Source organism: Myxocyprinus asiaticus, chromosome 46 (assembly GCF_019703515.2).
Source record: "Myxocyprinus asiaticus isolate MX2 ecotype Aquarium Trade chromosome 46, UBuf_Myxa_2, whole genome shotgun sequence".
NCBI classification, from domain to species: domain Eukaryota; kingdom Metazoa; phylum Chordata; class Actinopteri; order Cypriniformes; family Catostomidae; genus Myxocyprinus; species Myxocyprinus asiaticus.
In genome coordinates this window covers 19181860-19198079 of record NC_059389.1, presented here as the reverse complement: position 1 = coordinate 19198079, position 16220 = coordinate 19181860, and the positions used below count along the sequence as shown (strand labels likewise).

Genomic DNA, 16220 nt, shown 5'->3' with positions numbered 1-16220 from the left:
TAGTTTTATAATTGACTTCTACATTTCGTCAGTTTACATAAGAAATGTCTAACGAACGATTAACGATTTCCAAGCAAATTGTTTGTAAATCCATTCTTTCATTAAATGCTGCATTTGCTGTGAATACATACGATGTTTTTACAAACGTTTTCGACATTGCAACAATTTATCCAAGAATAGTTTCATAAACAACGTCTGCATTGCATCAATTTACGTTAGAACGGTTAAACAAATGATTAGCACAGAAATTTGTCTGGCCTGTGTTCAAGAATGAGGCCCATTGATTGTACTGTTATTCCATTGTTCAAAGCCTTGTTTTCTTTCTCGTCAAATATCATCTACTTTGTCTAAAATCTATTTCCATTTAAAAGCTACATGCCCTTTCACCATGACCTATAGCATGGCCTCATGCATCTTAATGCTTAAAAATCAGCATTAAGAATTCAGAAATTTGTGTGAAGACAGCTGTTGTATGTTGATTATATTGGAAATGAATTAATGTTTTCTTTAGACTTAAAATACAATTTCCAGATATTTCTTTGTGATGGAATACATTTATTTTTTTTTTTTAACTCTCTATTGAACTCTGAGACCTAACCCTGATGAAGAATGCATTAACATCTGTTCCATCTTTTTGTCAGTGTTAATGTCACACTTTTTCCTATATATACACTCAGAAACAATAAAACTCAGTGATATAGTGCCCCCTCAGGCTGTCGTACTGGACCTGCATTTGAATGTTTGGGCTGGCGCCATTCAGTCAAATGCACAGCCAGTGAGGCCCTCTGGCTAATAACCAGCAGCTGTTGGGAGTGGAAAGTCCACAGAGACCTCCAGCCATCAACATCACAAGCAGGCTTAGAGCAAAGACTGGCAGCACGCCTGTTGTGGGATGCCTCTCGCCTTCCTCAACTTTGCTGCACTTCCAAAAGTACATCTACTAGCGCATTAAATCAAAACAAGCCAGCTTGTTTTTTCCTCCACATTGGGTTTTTAATGTCATATTCAGCTTGTGAAGACAGAATCTGATGCCTATTGAGGTTTTCCCGGCCAGAAAGTGTTATTGCCACATTTCACTTAAGGAATAAGGTACAAGAAGCCATGCTTTATTGTGAGTATTTCATATACAACACAGTCTTTACAAATGTTTTAAGCAAAGCGCAATCCTTCCACTAGAACAGTTGTTCTTTACTGGTTTTGCCTCGGGCCCAGATTTTATACTCTTCAAGTGGCGGCCCAACAAAAATGTATTAATATTCGTTTACAATCGTTTTATTCATTTTTGAGGTTTTTGAGGATGAGAGCATGTCACGCAAGCTGTCACTGTTTGCATTTGCATAATCTGGTTAGCTTCTATCAAGTTATAGATGAATCTTTGCCAAAATATCATAGATTGAATGTTGATTGGATGCACAAAGCCTTTGATGTCAACAACAAAAATATGGGAAGCGTTTTCTCCATTTTAAAAGCAACAAATCTGAGGGTCGTGACCCACCAGTTGAAAAATGTCCCTTACATTTAAACTAAGGCTAGTAGTTGGTCTATATGGGTTCTGTATAATTATACAGCACAGTAGGTGAACAGGTATTTTGTGTTATATTTGTTACTAGGGATGTCCCGATACCATTTTTGGAGACTAAGTACAAGTATCGATACTTCCTCTATCGATACTTTACTTTTTCTGAAATCCATATTTGACAGTTTAATTCAATATTATCATCAAAATGGTGTCTAAAAAAATGAATTCATTAAAACATTAATCAAATGAAAATAGAACAATTAATTTAATAACATAACATCAAATTAAGTGCTACTATACGGGTCCTCACGGCACAATCCAAAATTAGTGTTATTTCTGTCAAATAAAGTGTAGCACAACAGAGCTTCACAGATGTGAGATATTGCTTTATATAATACAATTATTATAAATGTATTATAATTATTATTAATATTATTACAGTAAATATTTCATAACAATAAAGTAGTGTTTGGGATGTCACGATTGTAGGGTTGAACTATTTAACACGATATATCTATGTTATTTTAACCGTAAGAATTTTTAATTTACAGTTAAAAACTGTGAAATGTTTTAATTTCATGTGACAAAAATTATAATTTTTATAATATATAAATATATAATATAAAAAAGTTTTTAGGTGTAAGCCTAAATGTGAAAATCTCTTGTACCTGGGTGGTTAGTGCAGCAGTTACTATGGTTATGGTCGGTGTCCGTGTGTTGCTTAGCCAGGTATTGCAGACTGAACATGAACTTTCATTCCACTTAAAACTGGGCTACACAAACTATAACTCGAGTCCGAGTCATGAGTCCAATTTTAATGGACTTGGACTTGTCACAAACTCGGATGCATTTTTTACTCGGACTTGAACCTGTGGGACTCTGGAGTCCATGACATTTGTGATGTATTTAAAAAAATAAATAAATAACAAAACAGAAATTAATGAACACATCTCTGTCAGCATACAGCTGTATTAACCCCTGAAGTTGAAGATGTAGCCAGAGTTGTTTTACTGTGTTAAGCAAACACACACAAACGCACAGACACACTCATCAGTCAACCAATACGCTTGAATGTTACTACAGAGACTACTGTATAACATCGACTGACGAGGTGGCTGGCATGACGAAAACATAAAGACGGGTATGTATCCAATGTAATAGAATCTAAACAAGGCAGTTTCACATGATACGGGACCTACACACTGGTAAAATTACATGAGGTGTTTTTGCAGCCTAGACGGTGCTCGCATTGCGGTTTCATCGTGGTTAAAAACTTAAAATCCAGAACTTGATTGAGTCAAGTCACCCACATCGTGTCTCTCACAGTTTACTAAAAACAGCATATCGAAATAAAAATACATAAAAATAGTATTAATATTGGATATTAAGTCTTTTTAGGCGTAATGTATCTACATATGTAGGTTTCTGTAGTCTCTTGTGGTCTATGCAGTGTTGTCAGCTTGAACTGGTCCATAATAGCGTGATGAACCAACTGTTTAACCTTTTAAATAGTCGGGAAAAAAGTGTTATTGCTAAAGCAGACAGCAACTCTAAACAGATAAACAGCACCTATTTATTAGTGATTGGCTATTTTCAAAGCATTGACGAGCTGCTTAAAATTGATTCTTTTACAGCATTTGTCCACCGTTCACAACATTCAACCATTCACAATAAAATATTAGGATATTTCGTGCAGTGAAATGTTTTGTTTATAATTTGATTACAGACTATAAAATAAATGTATTATTCGATGACAGAGTTTGTGTATGAAGCTAAACTTCATGTTACGAGATGAATTTAGTTGGTTATGATATTTTTTATTTCACATTTGTATTTTATTTTTATTGTAAACCACCGGGTAATTTATGCACATCTTTTTTTAGCCTACATCTCTGACACTTTTGAAGGACAATTTGAATGTTTATGCAGTGACATTTCATATGTCAGATGGTGGTTTTTGGTATCAGAACATTTTTATGAGTACGAGTAAAAGTACATGAGAATTACTTGTATCGGGACATCCCTAGTTGTTACTGTATCCTCATTTTAGCATGTCTAGAATGCTGTATTGACCAATTAGCATCCAGGACTGGAACTATTCATATTATAATAAAAATATAAAAATATCCGAAAGCAATATTTTAGGCCTCTCATTATTGTTTGAGAGTCAATACTTTATTAATTCACTTCATACTTAACATATATTGGCTGTGATGCATCAGTTTGTGTTGTGGATTTAAAGCCGAGCAGCTAGCTGTGACAGCTGTGATTCATTGCGCCACTAATGTAATAAATGGAAATGTCACATGAGGTTCTGAGTTGTGTTGGTCGTCTAGATTTGTGTTCTCCCTTGGCTCTGGGAGAGACAAGGCCATCCCTCAGGCTACACATTCCAGTCATGACTGTTTTGGTTCTCCATGCCTGTTATGTGTTTGTGTATGTGTGTGTGTGTGTGTGTGTGTGTGTGTGTGTGTGTGTGTGTGTGAGAGAGAGAGAGAGTGGGAGAACCTCTTATCTCATCTCTGTGGACTGCCCCACCCCATTTTTCCAGGTGGAGACTTTGCAGTATTTGCTAAACTGATATAAGGCATTGAACAGTAATGTGATTCTTCTCTTGATTGTATTATGTATTATGTGAACAAAAAAAACTGCATTAGACATACTGAGAACATTTTTCTTAAATCAGTGTGCATTGTCTAAGCGGATACAACTCTCTGTCTTTATTATGTCTGGGCTTTTGCAATAAAACAAACAGAAAGGTCAAGCAAATTCCCTTTGGCCTTGAGGCAGAGAGCCTTTTGGAAACACAAAATAATGGACCATTACTGTGGCAAAAAGGTATAGGACAAACTGGAATGTTAGGGATCATTTCATGGTCACATTTCACCCCGAAAAACAAAAGACAAGAAAGTATTTTCTTGCATAAAGAAAATGAAGCCTAGTTTCAGACCTACATATTTTTTGCATTCTGACATTATTTTAATGATATTCAAGCACATTTCCTAAACATTCTCATTACCGTAATGTGCCCGGTCCCAGACATTTTACTTTTGAGTTTTTTTGTAGTTCCTTATAGATTCTTATTACTTTAAGACAGTAATTTATAACTGTATTTTAGTAAAAAAAAATGTAAGTAATACAGGGATTCTATTTAAATAAGCATAAAATTAAAGGCAGTACTACAAATACTACCAAGGTGAATAAATACTTTACCATTTAAATAATTTTGTTAGTTTTAGTTTTTTTTTTTTCCATTGTGGTAATGAAGGATCGGAGTGAACAGTGTGCTTAACTGCCATGAAAATAATGTCATAATGCAAAAAAAAATAAAAAATAAAAATAATAATAATTCTTTAAACAAAATATAATTTCTTAATTCTTTCTTTTGATTACATGTTTTGCGAGGTGCACCAAAATGCATTACCTTTTCACCCTTAAGCACCCCATCATCTCTCCCTCCTGCCCATCACCACTGAACAAACCAGCAGGTAGGAGAGGAATAGTGTGTCAGCTAAATTTAGCCTAGTTCAGCTGATAACAGACAGACACATATATACACAGCCTTTTACAGCCTTTGCGGAAACTCTTAGTGGGGCTTCATGTGAAACACAGGAAATAACTGACTGTAATCATCGTCTAATCATCTGCTCCCTGTGAATAATCCACACGATCCATTCTCACAGTGCATTTGGACCTTTAATGCATGCACAAGAACAGTAGGTGATAAACAAAACTTCAGTCTGCATCATATTTTTTAAAGCTTCCATGTGAGCTCATGAAAAAGAGAACAAGAAAACAGAAGACCTTTGAAGAATCAGTGACTCATATTTTTCAGGTAGTTCACAATGACATTGAAGCCTATAGGTGTAAATTTATAGATGAAGAAATAGTTCTCCCAAAAAATGAAACTTATGTCATTATTTACTAGGGATGTGCCACGGTGGTCAACTAATCGACTAGTTGTCCAACAACTGACTAGTCGATTAGTGGGGTCGACTACTAACATTAATATTTTAGTGGTGCTGGTTTTAATGAGAGATGCAATTCTCATATTAATTGAGAGACGCAACTTCTTGGCGAGTGTTTTTGCATAGCTTGCTGTGCATAAAAGTGATTAATAGTCAGCACAGTAAAGCCCGCTGCAAGAACTTTTGTCTCTTTAATGCTTTAGGTTTAGTCCATTTATGCACCGCTGCTGTTACAGCCATTAAAGTGCCACATCAACAACACATTACAAGACGAACACTGTCGGACGTTAAATCCTCTGCTGTGAGTAATGTTCCTGTATTTGAGGTGCTTTTGCTGATTCTGTCTGAAACTGCTTAAATAAATGGTTGCAGTAAAATATGTTTAAACTGCTCGATGTAAGGGACTCGACATGGAGGTGAAGGTAGAATCCATATGCAAGAAGTTTATTATAATCAGCAAACAAATCCAAGACACTAGGCAGAGACGTAATCGTTGAAGCAGGCAAAGTTGTCATTACACAGGTAATCAGTCCAACAAGGCAAACAGAGCAAAACAGTAATCCAATAACGGTAATCCATAATAACAAGTAGGCAAATAAACGGGCAATGAAAATAACACTTGATAAGGCAGTGAAAATGGCAATACTTCGCGAAGTCACAATGGAAGAGCATGGCTATTTATGTGGTTCAAACAGGAAGTAACAATAGAAGAAACGGTACAGTGTCAGTATTCGGGAGAGGGCTCCGTCTGGTGGTCGGCTGAAGGGATACTAGCCTCATTCATTACACTCGATGTCGTGAACTAGATGTGAACCTGCATTATCTTGCAGTTCTGCGCTTTTAAGTGCACAGCGAGGATCGCATTTAGACTACCAAGCTCTCTGTTTACATTGAAGCGTGACATTCTGCATTCAGGATGCGCATAAGCGGGTTTGTGCCCCTCTGAATTTCTTATTTTTGGCTTCTTATTATGATAGTTTTGTGCAATAAGATGTTCTAGTTATTTAGCGTATTTATTTGTTTCATAATCGTTAGTTGCCCTGTTAAAATGCTGTGCTTAGCATCCATATATCCTTCTGAAATGCATCTGATCGGGGTCACGTGACCATAACGGAACCTTTATTATACATTATCGTCTTTAACACTGAGTAGTCGACTAGTCGTTCAAAAAACCGAACGACTAGTCGATTATGAAAATTGGTAGTTTTAGATATCCTTATTATTTACTGCAAACCTACATGCAGCTTTTTTAAGAGTGACATTTTCAAGGTACCTTAATCATCTTTTTCAAGCACCTCGAAGCTTTAAATATTATCCAATTCTAAATGTTATTTGACAAATGATATAAAACAGTATCCTCTGTGATTTCAAACATTGCCCGATCTATAAAAATGAAAGTTTCAAGAATTAATTTAAACCCAAAGACAGCTAAGACTGGAATCCTTAATATGATTACAACCACTACCACTCCTGGAGTTCGCTAGTTCGAATCCCAGGGCGTGCTGAGTGACTCCAGACAGGTCTCCTTAGCAACCAAATTGGCCCGGTTGCTAGGGAGGTTAGAGTCACATGGGGTAACCTCCTCGCAGTCACTTTAATGTGGTTCGTTCTCGGTGGGGTGCGTGGTGAGTTGAGTGTGGTTGCCGCGGTGGATGGCGTGAAGCCTCCACACGAGCTATGTCTCTGTGGCAACGTGCTCAACAAGCCACGTGATAAGATGCGCAGGTTGACGGTGTCAGACGCGGTGGCAACTGGGATTCGTCCTCCGCCTCCCGGACTGAGGCGAATCACTACGCGACCACGAAGACTTAAAAAGCACATTGGAAATTGGGCATTCCAAATTGGGAGAAAAAGGGGAAAAATCCAAAAAAATAAATAAAATAAAATACAACCAAAGTCTTGCAATAACACATAGATACAGTAGGCAACACCGGTTATCCATAGGGTGTGAATTACCACGGGGGAAAACAAATCCTGCTTACTGTAGTTACTTATTCATTATCATATGGAAATATCAAATAGATTTTGCTATTTTTAAAGAAAGTTTGTGTGGGCGTGTGTGTGTGTGTGTGTGTGTTTCACTTCAAATAAAAGCAAAAATTCTACAACTGTTATTTGGTCCCCAGCTATTTGAATAAAGGCTAAAAGAAGCCTGCTTTGAAAAATACAAGCTATTCAGTGACAAGATATGAGATTGTATGTGGAATCATACCTCCAAACATGCACATCTGCACATCTATTTCAAATGTAAAATAATTTTAGATAATTTATAACAGTCAACAACCTAAGGAAAAAAATTTTTTCAGGAACATATTTAAAATTCAAGCATATTTCAAACCTTGAAAAAAGTCTTCACAGGGTTCAGTTGCCATATAACGAATATTGTGAAAGTTCCTCTGGTGTGTCAAGCTCGAAAAAGGACAAAAAACTACATAAAATGTAAAAGTAATCTATGGCTCGTACCCTATATTTAAATCTTCTGAAGCGATGCGATCACTTTTGGGTGAACTATTCGTCTACAGTCAACATGAAACAACATTCACAACCTGTTGTCTACTTTGTCTCAAACTGTTTCTATTTCTTACTGTTTATGTTCCATATAAAAAAGAATACAGTTAGCTCTTTAACTGATCTCGATTGAAAATGTACAATAATTTGGAAATTCTTAATGGTGGGGGCCTGCGCCGGTGCTATTCAGATTGCTGACGGGGCTATAGCCCCACCAAACCCCACCCAAGCACTGTCACTGTCACAATCTAATGCATTTCGAAATGAAAAAAATAAAAAATAAATGAAAGAAACAAGAAACAAATTTAGGGTTGGACTTGACTTTATCCATCAAGAAATGTATTAATTCGTGAAAAGTGGTCATTCCATAACAGAATGGAGCCATGTGGTTGGAGGGGAGGGGTTGATAAATAAGTGGGCTTGATGATGTCATCCGAAAAGGAAAGTTGTTTTAGAGGCAGAGCAAGTTATTGCATTTTGATGAAAGATTAGTAACACAAACATTTCTTTAGAATAACATGCGCTGATGAATTGTATTCAGTTAGACTTGGATTGTGTATTATGAAAGCAAATAGGGTCAATTTTGATTTCATGCTGACTTTAGCAGTCAAGAGTGCTAAAACTGAAACACAGTCCACTATTTACAAAGCCTGCTGTGGTCTGATGGCAGACATTCCTTCAGATGATGAAGCTCTGAAACCTCACTAAACATTCTCTACATTTCACAGAGAAAACATCATCCATCCTTCTGCTCTTCCCTGTCATCCTGCTATCTGTTCTTCCCTAATCCCCCTTCTCAGCTATACACCTCCATTCCAGAACAGGCTGTCTGGCATAAGCGCCAGTGGAGTTGGACAGTATAAATGTACATCCACAGACATGAGGCATAGTGTCAAGAGGGGCCTACTTAGTCAGCTCAGATACATTCGTCTCCACTTTCATTCGCTTCCTGACCATTGTGTCAGTGCAGTTCTGATCTAGATAGACACACATGCTGAACATAGCTCTGACTCAAAGATGCTTCCTAAGTCTGTTTGCTTCATGCATTGGCCATCTATGTGCATAAGGTATGTGTTAGTGTATGCTAAGAGACTAAGTTACTATAAAGGGGCCATATTTTGCACTGCATTTTATTTATTTGTGAATTCCTCTTGAAGCAAATCTAGACAGGTGCTGCTGGGGAGGAGGAGGGTTTCAGAGAGAAAACTCATGTTGTATGCTGCAGTGAAACCACCTTACCTGAAAACAACTGAAGCAATTTAAATGTTAGATAAGAGAGTACACAAGTACTAACTAGTGTTGGAGAGTAGTTAACTAAAAGAAAGACTTTACTAACTGAACTACATTTTTCAGTAGCGTGACAGATTTCACCTAAACCGTCTTCTCTCTCTTTCATAAAGCGCTGGGAAAACCCCATCATTTAAGTGAATTGGTTCTTTCGGACTGTTCATTTAAAGTAACCAGTTATAATAAACAAATACCTTATATTTAGCGTTGGGAACTCCGAGTCATATTAGTGAGTGGGTTCTTTTGGACGGTTTATGTAAATGAACTAGTTCACATAAATGATTCACTAATTCACTTGAGCCCCGTTACTTTGTGGTAGTTATGTTTTTACTACACATACCATGGTTAAACTATAATGTAGTAAATCAATGGTTAATTTTTATAAGGGAATGTTACCCTATATAAATATATAACTATCAGGTGATATTATTGAATGCTGCAATCAGAATTCAGTAAAAGTTAGCTACTTTTTGTTAGTAATTTGTAGTGTAGCTAACTACTTTTTTAAAACTCTTTAAAGTATTTGGTATCATTGTAAAGAAAAATTTTCTAAAAAAAATTATGATATAGATTGATACATTCTGAGACTCTCAGCCTAAGAAACTGTTGAAAAAAAATATATGTTTTTTACCAAAAATGTACTTTTTTCGTATTTTTCTGATTTTACATTATATATCTCTGGGTGTAAATAAGGTAACTCCGGAAAACTGCTTTTGTTTTGTTCCCAATCAAGTCAACTTTATCTAAGAAACATTTTGTGTTGATACGACAAAGCAATCAAAGTTATGACATTACAAAAATAATTATCATAGTGTCCAAAAGCCTCTCCAAACAAATAAAACATAATAATTGTACATAAGAACTAATTACACATGCAGACACAACAGTGACTAAAGGTTTTCATAGCATGCAGACATGATTTTAGTAATGAGATTTCACAGAATGAGTGCCTTTTGACTCAATGAGTCTGCATCTGCAATTCAAAGCACTTAGTAATTAGGTCATAGTGTCTACATGCATTGTAAAGTACAGCTTCTAAGCTTTCAAACGATACCCATTTTTTTGGGTATAGTCGGGGGGCCCATCCGAGCTTAAAAGATTGAAGAGGAACTTGACTGTAGTTTAACTACTTTGTTATGAGTAGCGTGTAGCTCGGGAAGCTTCAGTTTCAAAGTAGCTTCCCCAATGCTGGTACGAACAGACTACGGCTGCGTCCGAATCCTAAGGTAGCTGCCTTGTTGTCTCGCTGACCTATCAGTCAATGAATTGACAGACAGCGTTTGTGTGGTACCTCTGGAAACTGGTTCCGGACAGACTTCCAAGGCAGCACTACGTCATTGCTAGCGTACCAGCATTCATTCAGGCTAACCGAACCACAGAGGTCTAGTAATCTATAATAAAATCAAGACAGTTTTGGTGATAACCAAGCGTATATTTAATAACTACAATACTACTCTCTCGCTAGAAAATGGAATCAAAAGTTGGAAAAAGTAAAAAAAATCCTTACATTTATACACAAACTGGCTTTCACCGGCTGCTTCGGCTGCCTTTTTTTGTTCTTCAGCTCAATCTCTGGCTCAACTGCTGTGGATTCACACACAAAGGATTGTGGGATTTCATTGGCAGTGAAGGAAACATCTATGCTGCCTTCAAAAATGTATCAGATTAAGGTATCTCAGTAGACAGGATGTGACACGAACATTAGATTTGGACACACCTTCATCCCTTCCTACCTACCTACAGTACCTCCATATACATCGCTGTACCATGTGCTACCAGATTACATATCAAACGTCCTATCAGCTTGCGCCATGGAGAGTTTCATGACTGAGCATAGAATCATTTGTCTCAGGAGAAAAACAAAACAAAAGATAACATGAATAGCAGATGAAACATGAGATATGATCAGATACTCATCTGTCGAGAGATATTGTTTGAAATTTTTAAAGTATTCATGAGGAAGCAAAAGCCTCTTTGAAACAGAAGTGGTGGGAGAGCAGCATTCCTCTTCTGTGCTACTCTCCTCTCTATAAGAGTGTTTTCTGCCCACATCATGACCCCTGGCTCGCAATTCCCTGCGGCAGGATATCCTTTCAGGCTCTCGCTATGCAAGAAATGCATAACTGATTGTTCAGTGTGACTTGAACCCCATAAACCACCACAGTGTATTGTTGCTTGATGTTTGTTGCAGATTTCTCCCTGGCAAAACAATGTCTGTAATTACAAAAGGAGGTGCTATCTACTGTCTGTGATGCATCTAATAGAGACTTTAATTAGACCGACACTAATTTGGCTCCCGTTTCAAGCATTTTCTCTTGTTACTAACTACAGTTAAGGAAATGAAGCATCTAATGCATTTAATGAAACGATTAGCTTTGTAGAAATGTTTTAATCCTGCAAAGTTGACATATAAAATGTGGCATCCGGAATTAGATTGTGCGATTGTTGTACCAAGAGTAGCCTGGGGAGATGAATGTTAAATGTGATCACTCAAATCATTTCTTACCTGGCTTAGTAGGCAGAGGAACAGAAATATTCCCATTACTACCTCCTATAACTCTCTCTCTCTCTCTCTTTGACTGAAAAGCGCTTCATGTACCTGTTTGTTTTGAGGAGGTACCAATGGCAGACCTGGCCCACTTGGTGCCCTAGGAATGATAAGACATAACCAAAGGAAGAAAAACACTTTTAACGACACAGTAGTTCTTAAAGTATAAGACTCATTAGTCTTGTAGTGCAATTTTTGTTTAGCATGCAAGAAGACTTGCGTTGAAATCCTGGCCTGTTTTATAAATATTATTATAATACAGTAAATTGCAATTGAACTTGACAACCAGTGATTAGCATGCAATTTTGTTGTATGGATCAGCTTTGAAATTTTCATAATATCTCAGTGACTATTTCACGGTATGAGTCATGCAAGTTCTAAGCGACATGAGGATGGGTAGATAATGACAGAATTTTCCATTTAAATCAGATAATGTGCAGAAAGTGTGATTAGATTGGATTGACCATATTAAGACATTAATGCATTATCTCTGCTGAAGCAGCTATTTTTACTCACAACAATTGTGCAACTTAAAGGAACAGTTAACCCAAATATGAAAATTCTTTCAATTACTCACCCTCATGCCATCCCAGATGTTATGACTTTCTTTTTCTGCAGAACACAAACAAAGATTTTTAGAAGAATATCTCAGCTCTGTAGTTCATTACAATTCAAGTGAATGGTGGTCAGAACTTTGAAGGTGCAGAAAGCACATAAAGGCAGCATAAAAGTAATCCATAAGACTCCAGTGGTTAATCTATATCTTCAGAAGCGATATGATAGGTGTGTGTTACACATTCAGTGGAAAGGAGAAGGCGAGAACCAGCTTGACGATATAAATAATATTTTAATGAGAAACTTAAACCAAAAGACACACACACAGGTGTCAGACAGCTGTCCTTAACTCTCTCTCTCTCGCACTGCCGTCTCCGATCGGCTTTATCAGCCTAAATAGGGGCCGGGTGTGCGGAATCACGACCCGGCCCCGCCCTCCGCTCTGCCACAGTGTGGGTGAGAAACAGATCGATATTTAAGTCCTTTTTTACTAAATTTTCCTCCAGGCCCAGTAGGTGGCAATGTGCACAAAGAATGTGAATCGCCAAAAACAAAAGAAGAAGAATGTGAAAGTGAAAGTAGAGATTTATAGTAAAAAAGGACTTAAATAATGATCTGTTTCTCACCCACACCTATTATATCGCTTCTGAAGATATAGATTTAACCACTGGGGTCGTGTGGATTACTTTTATGCTTCCTTTATATGCTCTTTGGACCTTAAAATTTCTGGTCACCATTCACTTGTATTGTACGGACCTACAGAGCTGAGATATTCTTCTGTTTGTGTTCAGCAGAAAAAAGAAAGTCATACACATCAGGGATGTCATGAGGGTGAGTAAATGATGAGAGAATTTTATGATGATGAGTGAACTATCCCTTTAATTATTAAAGATACAAATAAAAAAATTGCAAGTTGGCTCAAAAATATCAAGGAAATGGTCTTGATGCTTCTGTCTGACTATCTTTTTCTTTCTCTCTGTCTCTCTCTCTCTCACGCAGTGGGCAGTTCGCTATCGTGAAACGTTGTAAAGAGAAGAGCACAGGGGTGGAGTATGCAGCAAAGTTCATAAAGAAGCGTCAGAATCGGGTGAGCCGGAGAGGTGTTCGGCGAGAGGAAATTGAGAGGGAAGTGGACATCCTACAGGGGCTCCAGCATCCTAACATCATCACATTGCACGACGTTTTCGAGAACCGTACTGATGTGGTGCTCATCCTGGAACTGTGAGTGACAATGCATCCTCCCACGTGCTTTATGAAGAGCTACAAATACCCACTCAAACACAGCTCGCCTCACTATATAGTTCTTAAAGGGGCCATATCCTACACTTTTGTTGCATATTATTTTTTCCCTGAACTCCACTTACAGTGTTAGTCATGGTTTGTTGCACCAAAACAGTTTAGATTTACCTGACCATTGTCCACTCTCTGGCCCTTAGAATTAAACAAGGTGTTGTAGTTACATTACCTTCAAGACTTCTATATGCAAATCACCTCTCTTAAAATAGTCTAACTGTTTTTGTATATGAAGTGGGTAACAATAGCGTAAAGTTTTGAGTAGCTGTTGACATCTGGTTTTCTGTCATATGACCCCTTTAAAATATTAGCCTAATATTACATAGGCACTCCAGAATTTCTACAATTTTAAGACTATTAGTGGTGGTGCGATAAAAAGCCCATTAAACTATAAAAATGAGGGTTGTACCTTCAAATGAATGCGAGCTACTGCTTCATTTCAAGCACCTGTCCTCAAATGACTCCCATTTATCTCACTCACCACTGTTTAGACCAGTAGCTACTACTCAACTTGTCTTTGATGCTTTTTCAAAACTATTTTCCTATCTGTACTTGAATGATCGTTTCAACTGTTTCAACTACAATGTTAATCAGCTGATTCATTGGATCAGGTGCATTAGGTTGAAAAAACAAAACATTGGCTACATCCTAATTTGCATGCTATCCAACCTAAACAGAATGCAAGATTAGGATTAGTGAATCTCAAACCTTTTAACATTGTAAATAGAGGGCCAAAGGTGCCTGTAAGAGATTCTCTATTTACCGAAATTCAAATCACTGCCCCCAGTGGCAGAAGCTGGAAGTGCTGTTGAACTTTTGGGCACTTGTGCACTCCAGTTACCAGGTGAAATGTCCACATAGTGCCGCCAAAAGCAAGTTGTATTTTTAGTTGTAAATTAAGTAATACTCTAAAGAGGAGTACATATTGTATTAACTCTAACTCCTAACCAAAACCCCAACCCTAAACCTAACCGTCAGAGAAGTAAAAATTTAATTTTAAGGTGAATATGCAAACTCAGAACCAGCTCACCATTGTTTATGTAAGCATAATTGCTTCCTGGTTTTTATAGGACCAGAATCCGTGTCTCTGAGGCTGCTTGTGCATCATACTATCAGAAGTGCCAGGGGGAAAGGTAAACACATCAGAATTGATGTAAAAAATGTCTGATGGCGGATGATGCTTGTCAGTAATTCGGCAGAATGGGGTCTATTTCAGGCCACATGAACATTTGGAAGCAACATGTTGATTTCCCGTGTGATCATGTTGTAGCAAACACCCAAAAATGAAAAATGCCACTTTTTCCAGATGAAAAAATATTTAACAAATAGACATCTGGGCAACATACACTCACTGAGCACTTTATTAGGGACACTATGGTCCTAAGATCCACAGACTGTGTTGATCTATATTTTTTTTTTTCCTTTTCTCCCAAGTTGGAATGCCCAATTCCCAATGTGCTCGAAGTCCTCATGGTGGCGTAGTGACTTGCCTCAATCCGGGTGACGGAGGACGAATCTCAAGTTGCCTCTGCATCTGAGACGTCAATCCGCGCATCTTATCACGTGGCTTGTTGAGAGTGTTACCGCGGAGACATAGCGCTTGTGGAGGCTTCACGCTATTCTCCGCGGCATCCACGCACAACTCACCACACGCCCCACTGAAAGCGAACCACATTATAGTGACCACGAGGAGGTTACCCCATGTGACTCTACCCTCCCTAGCATCCAGGCCAATTTGGTTGCTTGGGAGACCTGGCTGGAGTCACTCAGCATGCCCTGTATTCGAACTTCGAACTCCTGTATTTGCGGCTCCAGGGGTGGTAGTCAGCATCTTTACTCGCTGAGCTACCTAGGCCCCCCTGTTGATCTACTTTGATCAATTTAACTCAAAAGTTAAAAATGCTATTGATGGCATTGCTCCTATAAAGGTCAGGAATATTACTTGGCAGGCATAAAGCACCATGGAGAAACACAACAGCAGTGCAAAACATGAAAAGAAAATGCAGGAAAGCAGAATGAATGTGACGGAAAACAAAACATGAAGTCCATTATAACATCAATAAAGACAGGCTTCATGCCTTCAATTTGGAACCACAGTACATACAGCAAGGCAAACTTTCTTCTCAAACATTATAAACAGCAATATAAACAACACCAGCACTCTTTTTGCTACTGTAGAGAGACTTACTAACCCCCCAACACAGATTCCCTGTGAAATGCTCTCTGACAGCATTTGCAAAAGGTTTGCATCTTTTTTCATGAAGATCAGTGATATTAGAATGACGATCAGCTCGTCCTCATGTTGCGCTGAGGTCAGACATCACCAACCACAAAAACTTCAGAAATTAGTCACTATGTCTGATTTTGAGGCAATTGATGGCAAAACCCTAGAAGAAATAGTACAGCATCTTAAAACGTCGACACACTCCCCACATCATTTTTCAAAAATATGTTTATCTGTGTGGAAAAATATCTGTTAGAAATAGTCAATGCCTCACTCCTTTCAGGCACATTTCCGATGTCAAGCCCCTTCTATAAAAGA

The 16220-nt window shown here is 37.8% G+C and overlaps 1 protein-coding gene across 1 annotated transcript in view; it reads left to right on the top strand.

Moving 5' to 3' along the window:
- LOC127435874 (death-associated protein kinase 2-like) overlaps positions 1–16220 on the top strand; it is a 48757-nt gene that overhangs the window by 7107 nt on the left and 25430 nt on the right. Inside the window, exon 3 of the mRNA XM_051689617.1 lies at positions 13385–13606. Within this exon, the coding sequence (XP_051545577.1) occupies positions 13385–13606 (222 nt within the window). The remainder of the gene's footprint in view (positions 1–13384; positions 13607–16220) is intronic.